Source organism: Oratosquilla oratoria, chromosome 7, assembly GCF_046742065.1.
Source record: "Oratosquilla oratoria isolate Oo_2021 chromosome 7, ASM4674206v1, whole genome shotgun sequence".
Classification (NCBI taxonomy): Eukaryota; Metazoa; Arthropoda; class Malacostraca; order Stomatopoda; family Squillidae; genus Oratosquilla; species Oratosquilla oratoria.
This window is the reverse complement of record NC_134783.1, coordinates 69,789,837-69,810,859: the sequence shown is the minus strand read 5'-3', so window position 1 is coordinate 69,810,859 and position 21,023 is coordinate 69,789,837. Positions and strand designations below refer to the sequence as shown.

The following is a 21,023-nucleotide window of genomic DNA, read 5'->3' as shown; positions in this document are numbered from 1 at the left end:
ATCATGGAATGCCATGAAAGAGGCCTTTGTTCAGCAGTGGATTCAGGATGGCTGAATTGATATATGTATATATATATATATATATATATATATATATATACATATATATATATATGTATATATAAATATGAATATATATATGTATATATATATATATAGATATAGATATAGATACATATATATGTGTACACACACACACATATATATATATATATATATATATATACAAATATATATATATATATATACACACGAGTATATGTATTCATATTTACATACACACACACACATACACACACACACACACACACACACACACACACACACACACACATATATATATATATATATATATATATGTGTGTGTGAGCGTGTATATATATATATATATATATATATATATATAAATATATATATACACTTACCAATTGTACTATCATGGTGGAAACGAGTTGAACGCAAAATTTCGTGTACGTGTATGTAATTCGAGCATGTAAATATATATAAGAAAACTTGTGTTCAACTTATATCTTTCTTGATGGCGCAATCGGTAAGTCACTATCACTTATCACGTGCTAACGCAGGTTCGAGTCCTTAGCTGTACCATATTTCAATTGCTGCATGTATCCCTCCTCGAGTTTCTCGATGTTGATGACTTAGAATTAAAGTGAATTGTGGTTGATAAATGTAAATCTGTTCACTGGGACCTATTCAGTATTGTACAAATAATTTCCCGTGTTGTATACTTACCAATTGTACTATCATGTCGGAGATGGGCTGAACGCAAAATTTCATGTACGTGTATGTAATTCGAGCATACAAATATATTTAAGAAAAGTTGCGCAATAAGTTAAATCACTATCACTTTTCATGTTCTAGCGCAGGTTCAAGTTCTTGACTGTACCACGTTTCAATTTCTGCATGTATACCTCCTCGAATTTCTCGATTTTGATGGCTTAGAATTAAATAGAATTGTGGTTGATATGTATACCAGTTTGTATACGTAGGGAAGTCTTAATGTGGCGAGATAGACTCCAAAGCGGGAGCTTTCTTATTTTATTTTAAACAACAAGATATTCAATGGTTACACTACAAATCGGATGCCCCTTGGGGCTAAATACAATAAGTGCCAGGCCTTGACCTAGGGCACGATAGCTCTGACCTCCGGCCGGTAGGTTCGTGACCTACCCAGCCTCTGGCAGTAGGTTCTTCACCTACTCCAGCTCTCCTCTCATTACATGGATGTCATAGAATATATAGGGTTAGAAGGGTTGCTGTAAGCAAGGGCGTTAGTCTCGTTAATCTATGGATTGGGGACGGTTTAGATATATAAGGGTTAGTTGTATAATTGGTGGATATTGTTAGGTATATTATATCTATGTTAGTTTATGCGTAATACACTAGGGCAGTTATAATAAAAGGATTTATGATACGTGTCTGGTGACACTAGGTATCTATACTTGTTTGTCTTCAAATTGTGCTGTGTTAGGGGTGCATGTCGTGGGAAATGCAAAGTAAGCAAGAGGAAGTCTCGCTCTGTTGCAAGCATGTGGATCACGTGCGTGGTGGGTGATGGATACATTGCCTCCCTGACCTTTTTGAGGTACGTCCTCGTACCTTGGGTTAAGGTCGTGACAGTGGGGATGGCATACATAGTTTAATATAGATATGATAATTTGTAAGTTTGCTAGTGGGTGATATTGATCAACAAAATATGTTTGAATGAGTAAAAAGGTGGGATTTTTTACGTATATTATCATATCTTTTTTTTTTGTTTTCAGTAAGCTATGTATAAAACATTTTACACTTGTATAATCTCTTTTCAATGAGGACAAATTTCACTGTTCACCATACACTTGTTTCTCTGTTCAATGAGAATTTATTTTATAATCTCTTTTCTATGAGATAGTACTATTTCACTACAGTCATAGCTTACTGAAGACATGACATCCTAAGTGGTTAGTGTGTTTTGTAATTAATATGTTAGATTGTGTAGAGCTAAAAATACATATATAATCATTTAATAGACATATAAACTTATACAAGTTTGTTATTTATGAGAATGGTTATTGGCTAAGATTGTGTAGAGCTAAAAATACATATATAATCATTTAATAGACATATAAACTTATACAAGTTTGTTATTTATGAGAATGGTTATTGGCTAAGATTGTGTAGAGCTAAAAATACCTATATAACATTTTATATTTATTTAAGGCAGTTAATTTATTTTATTTTATTTATCTATTAATATATTTTTATTTATTCATCTTGTTTGAGTGGGTGGGGTTTTGAGTGTATTATCCCGGGGCTTCACGGTCGGAAGGAAGTAGAGAAGTACTTTTATAGTTATTTAAAAAAAATTTTTTTATAAGGAAATGATCGTGAGGACCTATCCCATCGAATCGCATGACGTCCTGCGTCCGATGGTGAATAATTTACGTGTTGGATATGTTCATCTTGGGAATTGTCGTTGTATATTGATTTATCTTAATTTACTATGTTTCGGGTGACTGCCTGGGAGATTTCTTCGCAGTGACATTTTGATATTCTAATTCTACGTTAAAATTGAAAAAGTATTTGTAAGTTAAAATTACATAGTGGATGTTTTGATTATTAGGTTTTGTTTATCGTGGACTTTGAATTTCTATAATTGTAACCAATAGATAGTTCTACGTGAGCTAATTTACATTTATGGGAATATACAAAAAGAATACAAAATACGATGTGGGTACTTATGTACGAGTACTGTGGGTCTTGAAGTCCGGGAGGCACTGGGTAGGTGCCATGAGCGGATGTGAACTGTCGTGGTCCAAGTTGTTGACATCGGCTGAGCCTAACAGCTCCATTGGTCAGCGAATCTTGGTGTGCCAAGGGTGGCGGTTGAGAATGCTGACTCGATGCGGGTCCGGGTCTAGTTGCTGTGAAGCTGTGGTCTGGGTGGAAGGGGTGGGGGTGGAGGCTGGTTAGGCGTGTGTGGGCCTAACCGCTGCAAGCCTCTGGTCTGGGTGGACATGGAGGGGGGGGGGTGGAGGTGGTTTCTCGTCCGGCTTCTGAATTATATATAAAAAAGGGGGGAATTAGTGGGAGTCTATGGTTTATACTCACGGAGATTGGTGACGGTAGTTTGGGTGGCGGACGAGAATGTGTCTCGTCGGCCTGGGTCCATCGGTATGTTGACTGAAGTCGTGAAGTCGTGTTGATCTAGGAGTTGGTGCACTGGATCTCTACAGGTGATTAGCTTGGGTTCACTGCTTGAAGGGATAGAGGATATGCTTACCGAGGTGCTGAGCTTGCAGATTTCGCGTTGTTCTCGGGTGAATGGAAACCTGTGGTTTTGAAGTTCTATCTCTTGGTTTGGAGTCGTGATGAGGTGCGGTGTAGAGTTGACTGGTTCTTCTATGTCGCTGTAGATATCTGTCTACAGAGACTATGGTAGCGTACTGCCACCAGGTGGTTCAAAATCGAATGGGTTCGATTTCACCACCGTTGCTCCTTCTGAATGTTCTGAATGGTAGGCGTGGCTTGAATGACTGAAGAATGTATTCGGCCTTCTGTGGTAGGCATGTGTGAAACCAGTGTTTCGTGGTATAAGGTAGGCTTGTATCTTCGGAGGTTGGAATAGAGTACCGCTCGCCAGTTGGATTGGTTGTGTAACCTTGTGTAGTATGGCTGATGACGGCGCTTCTATTCAGTACGTGGGCGAACCGCTGCTGCCGCCAGTTGTATACCAGTTTGTATACGTAGGGAAGTCTTAATGTGGCGAGATAGACTCCAAAGCGGGAGCTTTCTTATTTTATTTTAAACAACAAGATATTCAATGGTTACACTACAAATCGGATGCCCCTTGGGGCTAAATACAATAAGTGCCAGGCCTTGACCTAGGGCACGATAGCTCTGACCTCCGGCCGGTAGGTTCGTGACCTACCCAGCCTCTGGCAGTAGGTTCTTCACCTACTCCAGCTCTCCTCTCATTACATGGATGTCATAGAATATATAGGGTTAGAAGGGTTGCTGTAAGCAAGGGCGTTAGTCTCGTTAATCTATGGATTGGGGACGGTTTAGATATATAAGGGTTAGTTGTATAATTGGTGGATATTGTTAGGTATATTATATCTATGTTAGTTTATGCGTAATACACTAGGGCAGTTATAATAAAAGGATTTATGATACGTGTCTGGTGACACTAGGTATCTATACTTGTTTGTCTTCAAATTGTGCTGTGTTAGGGGTGCATGTCGTGGGAAATGCAAAGTAAGCAAGAGGAAGTCTCGCTCTGTTGCAAGCATGTGGATCACGTGCGTGGTGGGTGATGGATACAGATAAATGTAAATCTGTTTACTGGGACCCATTTAGTGTTGTGCAAATACTTTCCCGCGTTGTATACTTACCAATTGTACTATCATGGTGAAGATGGGTTGAACGCAAAATTTCGTGTACGTGATATCTCGAGCATGCAAATATATATAAGAAAAGTTGCGCTCAACTTATATCTCTCTCGATGGCGCAAACAGTTAAGTCACTATCACTTGTCACCTGCTAGCGCAGTTTCGTGTCCTTGGCTGTACAAAGTTTCAATTTCTGCATGTATGCCTCCTCGAGTTTTTCGAAATTGGTGGCTTAGAATTAAAGTGAATTGTGGTCGATATATGTAAATCTGTTCACTGGGACCTATTCAGTGTCGTACACACATACAAACACACACACACACACACACACACACACACACACACACACACACACACACACACACACACACACACACACACACACACACACACACACATATATATATATACATATATGTGTGTGTGTGTGTATATATATATATATATATATATGTATATATATAATGTATATATATATATACAGTATATGTATATATATACATATATATACATATATATATATATATATGTATATATATATATATATATCAAACGAGCAGGACTGATGATGGTAGCTCGTGACGCTATTTATTACACAAGCGAGGCATGTGTTTGCATGTATGTGTGTATATGCGTGAGCGCGCGTGTGCATATATGCATATACGCATGCATATGCATATGTACATGCCTGCTTGTACATATAAGCGTGAGTATGTGATTATGTGTGCATGTATGCGTATTTATGGCTATAATTTTCATAACGCGTGTGCTAAAGCCATGTTTGTGTGGGAGCGAGTTGATGCGGGTTAAACTGCTCGTGAATGAGAATGACAAGGAGGATGGGTATAAGGCAGCCTACACACGGAGCGTCTTTGTGACGTGCGTCATTCATGACGACCGTCGAAAAAGACGCTCGTTTTTAGATAACTATTCTCGCAAACGTTGTCCTACACACGCAGGATGACGCGCAACGCTCAGGCGCCATGATGACGACCGTCATTTGAACGCTGCGTGTGTAGGACAACGTTTGCGAGTATTGTTATCTAAAAACGAGCGTCTTTTTCGACGGTCGTCATAAATGACGCACGTCACAAAGACGCTCCGTGTGTAGGCTGCCTTAGAGTGATTCAGTCTGGTCATGAATCACGTGTTGGACTCATGTTCGACAGCTATTACCCTTCCGGATGAAAATTCAGATCTCATATATGCTCGTTCTGTGGGTTATGCAGTGACCTTACACACACACACACACACACACACACACACACACACACACACACACACACACACACACACACACACACACACACACACACACACACACACACACACACACGTGAGTTGGAGTGCCGGCTCGCAGTGCAGCGATGCTGAAATTATTTCAGCCCTGGGTGGGAGTCAATTTAGGAAAACTGGATTAGCGGTTGCGAACGGTACAACTGCGCCGTCGAGTCGAGAATTAATATAGGTTCTTGAGTTAGGTGTGAGGATGACATTAAGCGGATTGAGACCAATGTTCCCTCTAATTTTTTGCTGCGCGTGTGGACAGAAATTAGCTTGTGCGCGAACTTTACCTTCTCTGAAAAGTATGTGCACACCCATGCGATTCACGCACAATTTGTAGGTGTGTATTACATATTACCTCCAATTATTGGTTTGACGGTCGGCAAGTTACCATATTTTTGGAGAATTTGTAAGTTGATGTTTGGGTGGAACTTCTTTGTTGAATGGATTTTAATGTCATTTGAAAACATTGTGTTAGCACATTTTTTCTTTGTGTGCGCTTGTCGTAAAACACATGTTCGTGCGCACATGCGCACAGCTGAGAGGAATGTTGATTGATACAAGTCACAAGAAGTGAGAAAAGTGGTACCGAGGTGGATATGAAAGAAGAAAAAGAAAAACGCATCGCGGAAGAAAGGCATGAAAAAAAGAGAAAGAAAAACGCATCGCGGAAGACATTAAAAAAAAGGAAAAGAAAAACGCATCGCGGAAGAAAGGCATGAAAAAGAAAAAGAAAAACGAATCACAGAAGAAAGAATACAGAAGTAATATACAGAGGCAATGGAAAAAAAAATCTCAAAATTGTTTGTTGGGATGGAATGTAATGAGGAAACGAAAATGAATACCAAACTTACTCATGGCACGAAGAATAGGTGTATATGTGACAAAACAATTTTGATAGAGAGATACAGTACTAAAGGACTGTGTGTATTCACCATAGTCTTTGGAGCCTCTACCAACCGCGCCACAGAGAGAGAGAGAGAGAGAGAGAGAGAGAGAGAGAGAGAGAGAGAGAGAGAGAGAGAGAGAGAGAGAGAGAGAGAGAGAGAGAGAGAGAGAGAGAGAGTGTGAGAGAGAGAGAGAGAGAGAGAGAGAGAGAGAGAGAGAGAGAGAGAGAGAGAGAGAGAGAGAGAGAGAGAGAGAGAGAGAGAGAGAGAGAGAGAGAGAGAGAGAGAGAGAGAGAGAGAGAGAGAGAGAGAGAGAGAGAGAGAGAGAGAGAGAGAGAGAGAGAGAGAGAGAGAGAGAGAGAGAGAGAGAGAGAGAGAGAGAGAGAGAGAGAGAGAGAGAGAGAGAGAGAGAGAGAGAGAGAGAGAGAGTATTTACCTAGTTGTATTTTACGGGAAGTGTGTGTGTGTGTACACACATGTTGGAACAGAGAAATATGGTGAAGACAAAAGGTATGAGAAATATGTGGGAAAGGGGAGACAGTAAAAAGGCAAGCTAAAAACATTTACGTGCATAATTATAAATGCATGCATACCTGGGTATATGTTTACGTTCGTGGGAACATAAACTTAGTAATCAGAAACCTCGAAGAAACCGTCAAAAGGATTATATATACCTGGGTATATGTATATGTGAGTCGGCACATATACTCTGTAATCAGAAACTGGGTTTTGATCAGTAGAAACAGCATGTGAAATAGAGAGACGTACTGTATTTCCTGAAGAAACCTCGAGGAGCGAGAGAGAATAACGCATAGGAAGTGAACGCTAAGTACTATTAAAAAAAAAAGATAAACAAATTAATATATCAAAATAGATAAACAAGGTGAGGGATTTAAGAATAAATTTTATTCGACAGAATCATGGCATTACTCATAAATCGGTGATTGTCGAGGGAGTTTCATATTGTTCCGATCGTTTGTCGTCACAAGTTGGGAAAGAAATATTGCTTCATGTTTCGTAGTGAATTGATACATTCAGTGTTTCATTAACTTGCTTTATTAAAAATAATGTTATGAAGGCTTGGGGTAGGAGAAGAGAAAGCGGCAGCAAAACATATTTGGGAGAACTTGAGAGAACAAAGTGACTTGGGCGCAACTCCCTCCCACCCTTACCAACGGCAAACTGCATGGAGAGCTTGTTGCCATATGCTCAAGACAGAAATATCTTAGTTTTGACCTGAGGAACCCTATAGAACGCTTTTACCAGATTTTCATCCTTTTGCTTTGCAGGGAATTCTCTTTGGCTGAATAGAATAATCTGATGGTAATCAAAATATACAGTTGTATTATCTTGTATATATAAAAAACGGTGAAAAGGCAACTCGCCATATGTTTGGCCTTTTCTGCGCACGTTTCTCTCGATTGAATAATGACAGGACTAGTTTACCAGGGCTTCTGGCCTTGTGGAGAATCTTGCATTTTTGAAAAATAACATCGCTAAGTGACAACCAGAACTAATGCATGCTAGTTAATTGGATGAGGAAATAACAGTGAGATGAAACCTGTAAAAAAGATCAATAGTGTATAGGAGAAATGTTTCATTCAGCGAAGAGAGACAAGTGGTGTAGAACCAGTGAACCTGGGGTCCATGACAAGAATTTAGGGGGGGAGGGGCATGGCCCGCTGTTACAATTCATACATTTGTATATAATGTGAAGAATATGAACAAATCCATTAGATATAATATAATTATGATTGTAAACTTTGTAATAGAGCAAAGACTTTCTCTCCATTAACATTTTATCATATCTTTTCTACCTTTTTCTTTTGGCAGGGTGGGATTTGGGAGAAAAATGAAGGAGAGCGACACAAATGTTGATAATCCATGAAGGGGAGAATGGATTGAAAAAAGGTTGAGAACCACTCGAGCCCTTCCTAACATATAGCCCAACACGGATAGCTCGTGTACGGTTAACCGGCTGGAATCTTTAACACAGTAATCTCAATCGAAATAAGAGACACCGTAGATTTAACAAACCTGGACTTAAAAAAGATGAAACTGTCCTATATGAATGACTAGTGACTAAACTCGCTAGATATAGAATGAGGTAAATGCTAAGTTGACTTAGCAATCAAACGAATAATCGTAAACAGCGAGTTGCACTGAATGACAATCATCCTGATGGAAAGATGTTATGAGTTCATGAGAATTTTGTTCTCAAGTTATTTATTTCGGAGCATATTTCCCTGATGTAGACGAAATTTACTGCTTTCAAATTTATTGGTGATGCTGATATATACAGCAAATAATCATTCAAATCAGTTAGATATTCCAGATGATTTAGCCAAACAAGGATAATGCTCTCAAACTTGGCTAATGAAATTTAGTCAATGCATGAGTAACGCCATGCGCACAGATATAACGATGTTCGGATACTAGTTATCTGAAATTCTTTTATCGGAGGTGGATGGTGGAAATGAGCTTGACGTAATTATTGTAACAACTTGAAGGGTTTTGTCCACACTCTTTATCTATGTTGACGTCATCTCACATGAGCTAAAGTACCTGGTCCTAAAACAAGCCCGGTGGTCACCGTGACACACTCTTCACTTCCTAAGGGCTCACGCGCAGCCGTTTAACAGCTGGGGGGCGGATGGAGAACAAAAACATTTGACTCTCGATACCACCATACACTCGGCATTTATTCACAACACAAGTGAACCATCACGTATCATCAATACCAGATTCACGTGGCCATTGTAATCTAAAGTAGTCGAATACTGCCAACAGGGACATATCGTGGGAGAGCCGATCTATCCTCAGTTGCCAAAAATACATTTTTCCAGACCTTGGCGAGAGAGGTTATTTTTTAGTCACATTCGTGCTGCAGGCCGTGGTGTAAGTGCATCTTGGCTTGGTAGTCTCTTCGGTATACCAGGCATTTTGTGATCATGAAGCAGTACACGATCCCACGGTTTTCAACTCTCCCTTTCGCGAGTTGTGCTTGTCTCTGTATGTGGGATTATGCGCGGGGGAGGGGTGAAGCTATGCGTAAGGCGGGTTGTCTCGTCTCTGCTCGGTCTTCGATATACCAGTGGTGTGTTTACACCCACGACCCTGTGCATAGATTTTGTCTCAGCACTCGTGGATAGGTAAGGTTAGAAACGTCAACAGAACTTCTGGCCAGCAGCCAACTTTACCCCAGCCCAACCCAAAAGTGAGGTGTATTGGGTGGGCTATTCTGCGTCGGGTGTAGGCTCTGTCCCACAGACGCTAGGCGGCTAGGGCTAGGCAGTTCGAACAAGGAAACCAACGCGAACAAAGGACTGTGCGGCCGTCTGTGCTTGTAGTAAACTACGAGGTTTTGTTCAATTGTGGTCGTGGGAGGCTTTGTGAGTTAGTGTATGTGTGCTTCATATTCGGTTAACGAATCAGTGAATTTTTATTTCCATGTCACTTTCACCCTCTGCACGTAGGGACGGAATTACTGAACAAGTCTAGAGTTTAGCTTGTGCATCTGTAACAACGCAATGTGCGTGCGCGACTTATGAAATCTAAATTATGACACAGAAAATTAAAACCTAAATACAAACACTAAATTGTAAACAGGACACTGGCTTGAAAAAGAAAAGAAAAGAAACAGCTGTGTATTATAGAATATCGTTTTCAGAGTAAGCGCAGAAAACACTGTCATAAATGATATCTTCCCAGGTGTTCCTAATAAGCGTAGGCTGTAACTTAAGTCAATCAAAGGACTACGGTGTAAAAATACATATACAATAAAAGAAGAAGAACGGGATGAACAAATAAGGTGATAGTAAATGTATGCAAAATATAGCGGTATGGCAACATTTGTACGTTCCCGGCAACCGTTATATTAAAGTTAATCACGTTGAATTGAAGCGGCAAGTTGATCTTAGGATGACGTCATTATTCACTACAGCGATAGCACTTGTGTCGGGTTGAAACAAGTTTCATTTTGCAAAAGCATATTTCTTCGCAAGGGAAGAGATATCAAATGGAAATGAAAATATATATGACACTTTTTACCATCTTACTTCGGTTTCTACGTTTCACGATTTCATAATACCCGCCAACTCAGTGGTCCAAGAAAATGATCTAGGAAGATAACACCCGGATGAGACAAATACTTCAGGAACTGTTAGAATTTAAACACAATGATCACTAGTTCTCGTGTATTCTAGGGCTTAGGCAACTAGGCGCTACTTGGCTTAGAGAATATGAATGCGAACAAACGCTGAATTTTGAGTTTATATTAAACATGCTCAAATAGTGAACGTGCAGTTATCAATGTGTGTGAGTATAATCCTGGAAATCGTGTAACAAAGGAAACATATAAATCGTGATCTTTTCAGTGATGTGGACTAGAGTATGTGTGTGAGATCAACATTGTGCATATAGCGCCTATTTCCTTATGGTAATTGTAACATTCTCGCTCCCGATGGCTTTGTACAATTTCGACTTAGGTACAATTGAAAATAACTAAATCATTACTCTTACATTTCTAAATAATGTATTTCCTTAGTGTGGACAGCCATAATACTTTGAAACGTCAAACAAACAAACATAAAATTGGCAACCTACCAGTCACAAGTGTTTGTCTGAACCAATCATGTTCGTCCTAACAGGCAAGCGATGCAGTTGAATTAATAAGTAATGATAATTGCTATCTAACGAGGTTTTTGATCAGTACTTACTTGTGATTGTTCTTTCTTGGGCACCAATGTGCGTATACTGACATAAAACCATGACAATTATTATTACCATCATTATTTTCTTATAGACTTGTCCAAATAATGCTTCATCATTACCTTTTTTGTCCTTGTTACGATCACCAACGATCCCTCTAAGCTGTGCGCACATAAAAAAATAAAAAAAATGCTCACACAAAGTTTTCAAATTATATTAAAATCCATTCACCGAAGAAGCTCCACCCAGACATTAGCTTATAAATTCTCTAAAAATATGGTAACTTACCACCAGTCAAACCAATAATTATTTTTTCATTGGTACGCCACCGCTTGGTGAAGGTAATATGTAATAAAACTTACAAATTGTGCGTATTTGCATGATCAGATGGTGACTCGCATGGATGCGCCGCACATACTTTTCAGAGAAGGAAATTTTTGGACACAAGCAAATTTCTGCGCACACTCACAGCAACAAATTATAGGGAACATTGACGACCACTTCAAGAAACTTCAGAGTAAAATGTGATTATCCTACCCAGTTTATCACAAGGGGAAGAAACATATCAAAGATGTGGGATCAACTGTAGAATCTCCACCTCCGTGCGCGTGCTGATCTGTGGGGATCCGGGGTGCTCCGCTGTCACTCAGGCACACACCGTCACTCAGGTCATGATAACGTTTTTTATTATCTAACTTAACCTAACCTAACCAAATCTATCTCAGGTCATGATAACGTTTTTTATTACCTAACCTAACTTAACCTAACCTAATCCAAACAAAGATTAACCTTTTGAGCGCCATTAGGTTAGGTTAGGTTAGATTATAAAAAACGTTATCATGACCTGAGTGACGGTGTGTGCCTAAGTGACAGCGGAGCACCCCGGATCCGCACAGATCAGCACGCGCGCGGTGGTGGAAATTCTACAGTTGATGCAAGATGTGTTATGGGGGCATGTCATAGAGAAGGAAGGAGCTGTTATATAGAATCAGTGATTATGTGTAGCTATTGAATGTTGGTTTCAACTGGGAAAATAGGTAGTTGCACAAGTTATCTTATTATTAATTGTTCTATGATGGTGGCTAGTGGATCTATATAAGTATCCAAGATTACTCCCCTCCATCCATCGTAATTTTTAAAGAGGAAAAGAGAATATAGACAAATGTAACATGGTGGGGGGCATGTGATGGGTGAGAAGGAATTGTGTTACACAGATTCATTTTCTGTATGTAGTTACCAAATGTCGATTGTGTCTTAGAGAAAAAACAAAACAAAAACATAAACAACATAGTTATACGAGTGAATGAAAAGTTAAACGAGTAATGAAATTATCTGGCTTTACCCAGCACAAGACATGTGAAATATGGCGTCGTACAAATGGGAATAACCAAGTGTTTTCAATCTCTTTGTTACTTTGAAAGGAACACCATTAAATAACGTCATTGTAGCGAGGAAGTAATGGTTAGCTACTACTTATTCCTTAAAGTTATGTTGCCTAAACTTAATGTGTCTGACCATAAAAAATCATATATTGAAAAAAAAAGTAGAGAATGGACAGATGATGGGGGAACGACTCAAATAATACTTTTTCATTATTTTTCTTTTCTTTGTTACACTTTTCTTGAATGTAACATATTATTGAGACGTATTGCTAAAGCTTTATAACAGCAGACAAAACTGAGTATACGCAGATAGTGTAATGGCATTAGAGTAAAATATAATAATAATAATAATAATAATAATAATAATAATAAAAGGTTTATTTCTATTACAGTGGTACACTGACAATATTACATTGGAAAAGTTGATTAAAGATATAAAACTTGGAATATATACATGGAGCAATTTTACAATGAGTTAATTATGTGCACAATAGATGGGATAGCACTGTTTTTGTAGCGGTCTGTCCTTGGCGCTTTGATTGGTATGAGTCTATTTATGTGTCTAGTGGCGTGGCGAGTTGGTGGAGCATCAGGAGGGAGGAGGGGACGGTGTCTAGGGTGGGAAAGCAGGCTTTCCCCAAATTTCCTTAGTGCCTCCCCGTGCAGCTGGGACACCCTAGATAGAGTAAGGGTGGTAAGAGCATGGTCGTAGCTGCTGTACTCCACGCCCAGGATGATCCTGCACGCTCTCTTTTGTACCCTCTCCAGCTTTTGTCTCTGTGTGAGGGTAAGTGAGCTGCACCAGGCTGGTGAGGCATACATGAGGGTGGGGAGTATGAAAGTTTTGTAGACCTCCTGTAGCTCAGATGTAGGTGTTCCTAGTGATTTTAACCTACTCAGCATATACAGTTTGTAAGACGCTGTCCTGACTATATTGGTGATATGTTGGTTCCTATTTAATTGAGCATCGAGTGTGATGCCCAAGATCTTGGTGGATTGCACCAATTGGAGGGGGTGGGGGCCCAATGAAAGTTGTGGAGGAGGTACTGCTTGGGTGGAGGTACAGAAGTGTATCACTACGGTCTTGTTGAACATAAGCGTATGTAGAAGGGAAGGAGAATGGTCCCATGTACATGAATATTAGCAGACTGGATTTGAGGAAGCCATGTAACATTAAGGGAAGAGTATGGAGATTCAGAACCAAACGTTTAGATTCTTTGGGTCTTCTTCAGTGGCTCATGGGGTTGAAACGTTTGATTCTGAATAAAGCTCCATATTCTTGGTTAACGTTTAATTGCCACCTCGTCTCGTTAGTAAGCACTATGCAAATATTTTTCCCATCTCATGCCTCCTAACATAAATGAAACTTCATGGTAATTCATGTAAAGTAAGAAACATTCCCCCAAATACTGTGCATTGATTCAGATACAGTATTTCTATTTCCTTTTAATATTTGTAAGAGTTTAAGTCTAAAATGACGCACCTTTGACAATGACTTACTGTATTTATTATGTGATTGGTATTTGGATGCTCCTTCAATGATTTTGTTAAACTAGCATTTCTCCTTTTTAAACAATTCAGCAAGTAATTGTGTCATGCAGACTTCACCCTTTGTAATATAAGCCAAATCCGCCATTTTTATGTTCTTATAAACAATGATTTCATAATTGCAATCTCTTCACCAGTTTAGAGGAGTCAATCAGTCATCCAATCCGTTGTTCCTGGTCTCTTGCAGAACACCTGAGACCTTCAGGTAACCGACTATAGGCTCTGGGCGCGACCATAAACCACTCAGGGTAGAGATATTGTTTTTGTCCCTGGGCTGGGATGTTTGTGTGGGGCATGCGCATAAAAGTGCAGAGGTAATTATCAAACTATCTTGCGGTAGACCCATCCTTGACTCTCCGGTACAGTTTTGGTCTCCGTCCTATAGACTGGATATCAACCCACTAAAATCAGTACAGAAGAGAATGACTAAAATCATATATAGGCTCAGAAATTTACCTTACGAAGACAGGCTTAGGCAAGGTTTATAGACCTTGGGCTTAGGCACCTCAAGTAGACTGGAAAGACGCAGATTACGGGGTGATCTAATAGAGGTGTTGAAGTGGATCAAAGGTTTGAACAGGGTAACTTAAGCAAGGTCATCATATAAAGGCAATAGGGCAGAACTCACAGTAATGGGTTTAAGTTGAACAAATTTAGATTTAAGAAGAAAATTGGCGAGAACTGGTTTACCAATAGAGTGGTCAACGAATGGAATAGACTTAGTAACCATGTAGTGAGCACTGAAACTATCGGCTGTTTTAAGAAAAGGTCAGCTTTATGGATGAGGATAACAGGTGGTAATGGACATGGAACTGCCTAGTGTAGGCCTTATGGTCTCTTGCAGTCTCCTTCATTCTTATGTTCATATTGTAGTGTGTGTTCTGTGTCCTACGTGTGGTGGTTGCACCCGGGGCAGTTTGAATCTGTGGTCAAGCCTGTTCTGCGTTGGTATTGTTTTAATGCTGGATGGTGATCTGAGTGCAGACGTGGCAGTGTGGTTCTCGTCAGATGTGGGAGGGTTTTCCCTGTGGGGCTTATGTCTGGAGATTGTTGGATAATTAAGTTTGGCGGTCTGTCTTGAAGGGGTTGTTTATTACTAAAATACTCAATCAGGATTAAATGAGACTTGTAAGCCACACATGCACATGAACGATATCACTACTTGCATAAACTAATTATACATTTTCTTTTGACAGTCATTTACAAACATGAAGGTGTTTGTCCAGTGCCTGCTGTTGCTGTTCCCTCTGACAACAATATCGACAGTGGCATCAACTGCAAGTAAGTTTCACTAAATATCTAAACTAAAAACATTTGTTTCCCTATTTAGGTCACTATAAACTCATACACAACTAGCGAGCTCAGGAATTTAATTTGCTTCCTTCACATATATATACAGTAATCAGTTGGGAAAATAAATTCTTCGACGACTTACAACACAGTAGTTGTATCTAGCTAAAAGGAAAACCATTGACTTAGCTTGGATGGTAGACCAAAGGCAATAGATGGTCGCCATTGGTGGCTGCAATTAGTTGTCTCCTATAGTTTACAATAGAAGGATTAATGCAGACTCGTGTGAAAGGCTTAACTGAAAACTATGGGACGCAACTAGTTGCCACTGCCAGTGGCGACCATCAATTTCCCGTGTGAAATTGGTCTTACATCTGTAATCTAGACCACTTGTTGTTAGTAGTCTAACAGTAATTTGCAACTAAAGACTCATGAATACATATTTGTGTCGAGAAACTTGTTTCTGTAACTGTACTTACCATGTATACCATTATCAAGAGCTCAACAGATTTCTCTCGAGTGTTGAACGTACCCTTCTTTTATAGATGCGGCCATCAGATGCTATCAGTGTTCCGGCTACGATAGTAGTCGGCCAGAAAAAGCCAAACGAAATAATCCGCACTGCCCTACGGCCTCTTTCAATGCAGATGAAATTCTGACAACTACTCTCCCAAGGGGTGCACTCTGCTTCAAGGCTGACTTCATCTTAGGTGAGTACTTACATACTTTAAGTAATAGATACATGTAGACGTGAAAGATAGTCTGAGTAGCTGGTGTCTTTTCGGTAACCTTGACGAGTGTAATATGTTAGGGAGTCACTGTACAATGAATATCTATTTACAAATGATCTTCCAACACAGAGTCCAGAACATAACACCAAAGCACTCACGTACGCAGATGACCTGATGATTATAACAGGTACAAAATAGCTTTTAAGAACACCCAAGCTTACTCAGACAAAAATTAAAGATTAATTATTGAATGGAGGATGAAGCTCTTCAATAGGAAAAAAAATCCGGGCTTCACTTTTGATACATGACTTTCAGTCCACACATCGAAACATGTAAATCAACAAAAATATAAACATATTAAAACAGATTGGATTTAAACAGCAGAAGGAAACTCTAATTACGGTTTACAAGCTTACGGTTTACAAGCTTTACGGTTTGAGAACCACACTTGACTACACTTCACAGCATAGTTCCCAACAATCAGGAAAACATAGACAATTTAGAAGCTATCCAGAATGAAACATTGAAAATAATAATGGAATGCACCAAAACCACCCCAGTGGAACACCTACACACAAAAGCCAAAATCCTTCCAATAGAAACTCACATTAACATAGTAGGTACACAGTTCTATGTATAAGCCCCTCAACTATATTTACCCATTTAATTACATCACACAAACACAACTGGAAAAAGGTAGGATGTTCCACATCTGCATCCATCAAGCACCTGCACCACACACTATATCCATACAAAAATGCTTCCACAATCAGATTACAAGACAAGGAATCTAAGACTGATAAACAAATACCCTACTTCAATAAAACCCTCCAGTAATCAGCCCCAAAGAAAAATTCCTCCTAAGAAAAATAGAACCGCACAAGCACGACTAAATTTAGACCACAATCTAGCGCTAAGACAATACTGACACAGAATACACCTCATCAGTGGCAAACTGCCCATATTTAACCATCACACACAGGACACCGAACACCTCATTTCACACAACCCCACCCTGATTATTTCGAGACCAACACAATATTTCATCCTCGGGGCCTTCAGTAAGAGAGACCTGGGGCAACACCCGAATGAAAATAGTCTAAAGTTTCTTAGAATTGAATTTTTAAAGTGCAACACTGATTGTAAAGGTACGAGATGAGAATGCATATTAAGAAAGCACCTTCCTGTAACTCCTTACAACACAGATCATGTACAATACATGCAATGCAATTAAATAAGTAAAATAATAAATTTGTCTCGTGATACAAAACACCAGTTTGTTCATTGACAGGAAGGAAATTTCTAGTCAAGGAAGGAAATGGTTCATTCTTTATGATATTTGCCGACAGATGGTGTTGAAATGACGGCTAGAGGTGCTAGCACCAGCATAGAGATGGACTGCAAAGAGGGTTCCATCAACATCTCTGGAAAACAACTGAACGGGACGATCTGCGGCTGCACAGATAACCTGTGCAACACGGCAGAGAACACACTGGTGACAGTGTCCCTTCTTGCAGGCATGCTTGTTTTAGCACGGTTTTTATCGTAAGCATGCTGGTGAGCCAACAGTGAACCCTACGTTATCAGACCACGACAACATTTTCCTTCTTTAATCTTTTGCAAGCCTTAAGCTTAGTTATAATAGCTAGCTAAAGACTTATGAGGATTGGCTGCAAAGTAGAACAAGGGAAGCATATATGAGAGATATACACCACCCAACTTCACTCATGTCATCTCACCTCACCTGAGCACTTTCATCATTGATCATCGGCAGACCTCCCTAAGTAATGAAAGGTATAGGAACAAAAGAGGAGAACCAAAATGCAGAGAAATGGAGGCAAAGAGGAGAGTAGATATAAAGTGGGGTAGGAGTTTGACAGAAAAGTTTCAAGAAAATAAAAAGATGTTTTGTGAGGAAGTGAAAAGAGTAAGGGAGTAAGTCACATGAGAGGAAAAAGTAAAAAGGAAACTTTAAGTAGTTTATGTAATTCTACAGTCGAAATTCATAGTCACAATTCTAAACCGATAGCAGACATTATAAACTAATATGAGTTTCCTTTTTTTAAGGCTAAGTCTTATTCAACTTGACAAAATTTTTCAAACTATAATAGGAATTTATAGCATCATATGAGAAAATATTTTAACATTTCATTCTGAGGGTCTAGCAAGCTTTGGTTAATCATGAGGGACACACACACAAAAAAAAATTGCTGATCAGATATTAAAAAAAAGCTAAGAGAAAAAACAACAACAGTTGGACAACATAAGAACAAAACTTGATAATTGTAAGTAAAGAGACAGGACCTTGTGAATTTAGCTTTAATCCTGTATATTACAATGAGGTAAATGAGATTAGATAGATGCGGTTGGATTCTTTCCAGATTATGCAGTAAAATTTCCTGGTGGTTTGTTTCTCATTTGTGTTTTTACTTGCATTATGTAGCCTTATTATCAATCCCTCTGTATTTATTGGTTCCTTGCTATGTTGACTAAATCATATTATATGTTTTACATAAGTACTCTAAGATACAAAACCCATTTATAGACTAGAGCTTTCATTTCATAAGCTTTACTTATGCATATCTGATGTTGATTTTATGTTCAACTTAATTGCAATGGGGTGATTGTACTGCATTATCAGTACTTTTTTACATATGGTAGGAAAGTATGTTATTTTTTGTTATGTTAATGCTCCTTAGATAGATATATGCATGTAGACACTGCACCAAATACAAAGTACCTGGAAAGATGATTCGAAGAGAAAGGATTACAATCCTTGATGCTGGATAGTTCCTGGTAGTGCAATGGTGCAGGGTTGTTCATATCCCCTAATCCTCCTAAGCTTATCAACATTGTTCTGCCAGGCTTCTGTGATTAGTTTAAGACAGGGGTACCCAAACATAGGTACTTGTATCCCTAAAGGTATGTGAAAGGAATTTCTCTGGGTATATGACTAACGCTGAGATTATATATTTTTTTTCACTATTTCGGTTACTTCACAGGAAATACAATAAAAACATAACTATATTTTTGAATTTATTGCCTTTTTGCATGTTGCTATCAATTTTGACAGCTTATATGAACATAAATGATCTTCTATCTTTATCTGTTAGTTTCATTACCACAGAACTATGGTTGCAGAGTTACATTGTAGCACCAAGGGTTATGTGTTTTAACAATGTTTAGAAAACACTTATCTAAGAAGTAGTCACCAAAACTAAATGGGATTAAGGTAATCTCAACAAATTCCTTCAACTAATAAGTTTTGTATCTGAATAGCATTTAATAGTTTTATTTAGTTACAAGATGGTCATAAGAGAGGAAGAGTTTAAATGTGTTTGAGATGAGATGCCTGAGAAGTATGGTAGGGGTTATTTGGCTGAATAGAGTGAGAAATGGGGATATAAGGTGGATAGTGGGGGTGAAAAGGGAGTTGGGAGATAGGTTTGATGAAAGATTATTGGGATGATTTGGACACATGGCAAGAATGAGTGAAGAAAGATTAATAAAAAGTGTGGAAGGCAGAGGTGGGAGGAGTGAACATGAGTGGGTGACCAAGGGTGCGATGGATGGATGGGGTAAAAGGGGCATTGGAAATGAGGGGAATGCCTATTGAGGGAGAAAGGGAGAAGACAGAAGATAGGGGTGAGTGGAGAATGGTTGTGTATGGATCATGCTTTGATGTATGGAAGGTAGTAGGTGGGGGGATGGGAGTGTGAGGGAGTAGGTGTGAATGATATTTTGACGCAGCCCAAAGGGATTTCTCCCCCGTCTTCTCTTTTTCTGCATGAGGGGTCGCCAATTAAATGAAGCGGCCTTGCTGTGGATGTGCTATGTCTTGCTGCATTGCCTCTGACCCAGGGTAGTGGGTGAGATGCAGGGATAATCCATCATCCAGGAGGAGCCAAGAGGGAGGGAGAGTTGGTGAATAGGAGTGGAGTATGTGGGGATAAAATGGGTGGGAGTGGATTTATGCCATTGACTTTGGCTACCTTCCTTGTAAGGGAAAAAAAGCCCTTGGTATATGTATGTACAAGATGGTCTACAGACTACAAGGGATTATAACTCAGTAAGGTTTTGGAAAGCATGACTTTAGAGTAGGCAACTTGGTGTGAATCCGGTTTCACAATAGATTGTAGCAATAGAAATATTTTGCTCTTTTAGAATGAATTGGAGTCTATTTACTATATAAACATTAATACAAGCAAATGAACAAGTAAATACATCAGTATATACAGTAGTTCTAGTATAGTTTATAAGGAAAAATCTCTTACAAAATCTATAAAGGATAGAACCAACCTTTTTGTTTGCTTGTCCTTTTGACCATGAAACAGGATTGAATTCAAAACCCAAAACTTAAAATTTTGATAATGGAAGATGTCACAACTGTATGTGAACAAGGAGAATGCAGTCCTCTAATCCTCGAGGACATTTATTTCCCCTAGGCACATATGAAACATCCTCACTAACCAATCCACTATAATTGTTCCTCTCCGTCAGGCAATCATGTGACACCCATCTAACCCAGGAGCCTTGCCAACTTTCTTCACTTTTACTTTCATCTTTTCCTATAGCCCAATAACTTTCTTCTCCCGTCATACATTTTTGTGGCATCTCCCGCTACCACAGGCATTCCCTCTCTAACCTCCTCTGTATTCAGCAAATCCCTAAAATACTCTACCCATCTTCCTCTTACCGCATTCACTTACAATAACATCTGTCCGACTGCACTTTTTACTTTTTCCTCTCATGTGACTTACTCCCTTACTCTTTTCACTTCCTCACAAAACATCTTTTTATTTT

General features: G+C 39.1%; 2 protein-coding genes across 2 annotated transcripts in view; one reads left to right on the top strand and one right to left on the bottom strand.

The window, feature by feature from the left end:
• Positions 1-4,315, bottom strand: part of LOC143027203 (uncharacterized) — a 76,408-nt gene extending 72,093 nt beyond the window's left edge. Inside the window, exon 1 of the mRNA XM_076188379.1 lies at positions 3,109-4,315. Coding sequence (XP_076044494.1) covers positions 3,109-3,169 — 61 coding nt within the window. The 5' untranslated portion in view covers positions 3,170-4,315. The remainder of the gene's footprint in view (positions 1-3,108) is intronic.
• A 10,144-nt stretch (positions 4,316-14,459) lies between these two features.
• Positions 14,460-19,247, top strand: LOC143027201 (uncharacterized). The gene is made up of 4 exons (XM_076188375.1): positions 14,460-14,513; positions 15,396-15,480; positions 16,035-16,199; positions 17,570-19,247. The coding sequence occupies exons 2-4, from the start codon at positions 15,408-15,410 to the stop codon at positions 17,767-17,769; spliced, it is 438 nt and encodes a 145-aa protein (XP_076044490.1). The 5' UTR covers positions 14,460-14,513; positions 15,396-15,407; the 3' UTR covers positions 17,770-19,247.
• The last annotated feature ends 1,776 nt before the right edge of the window (positions 19,248-21,023 follow it).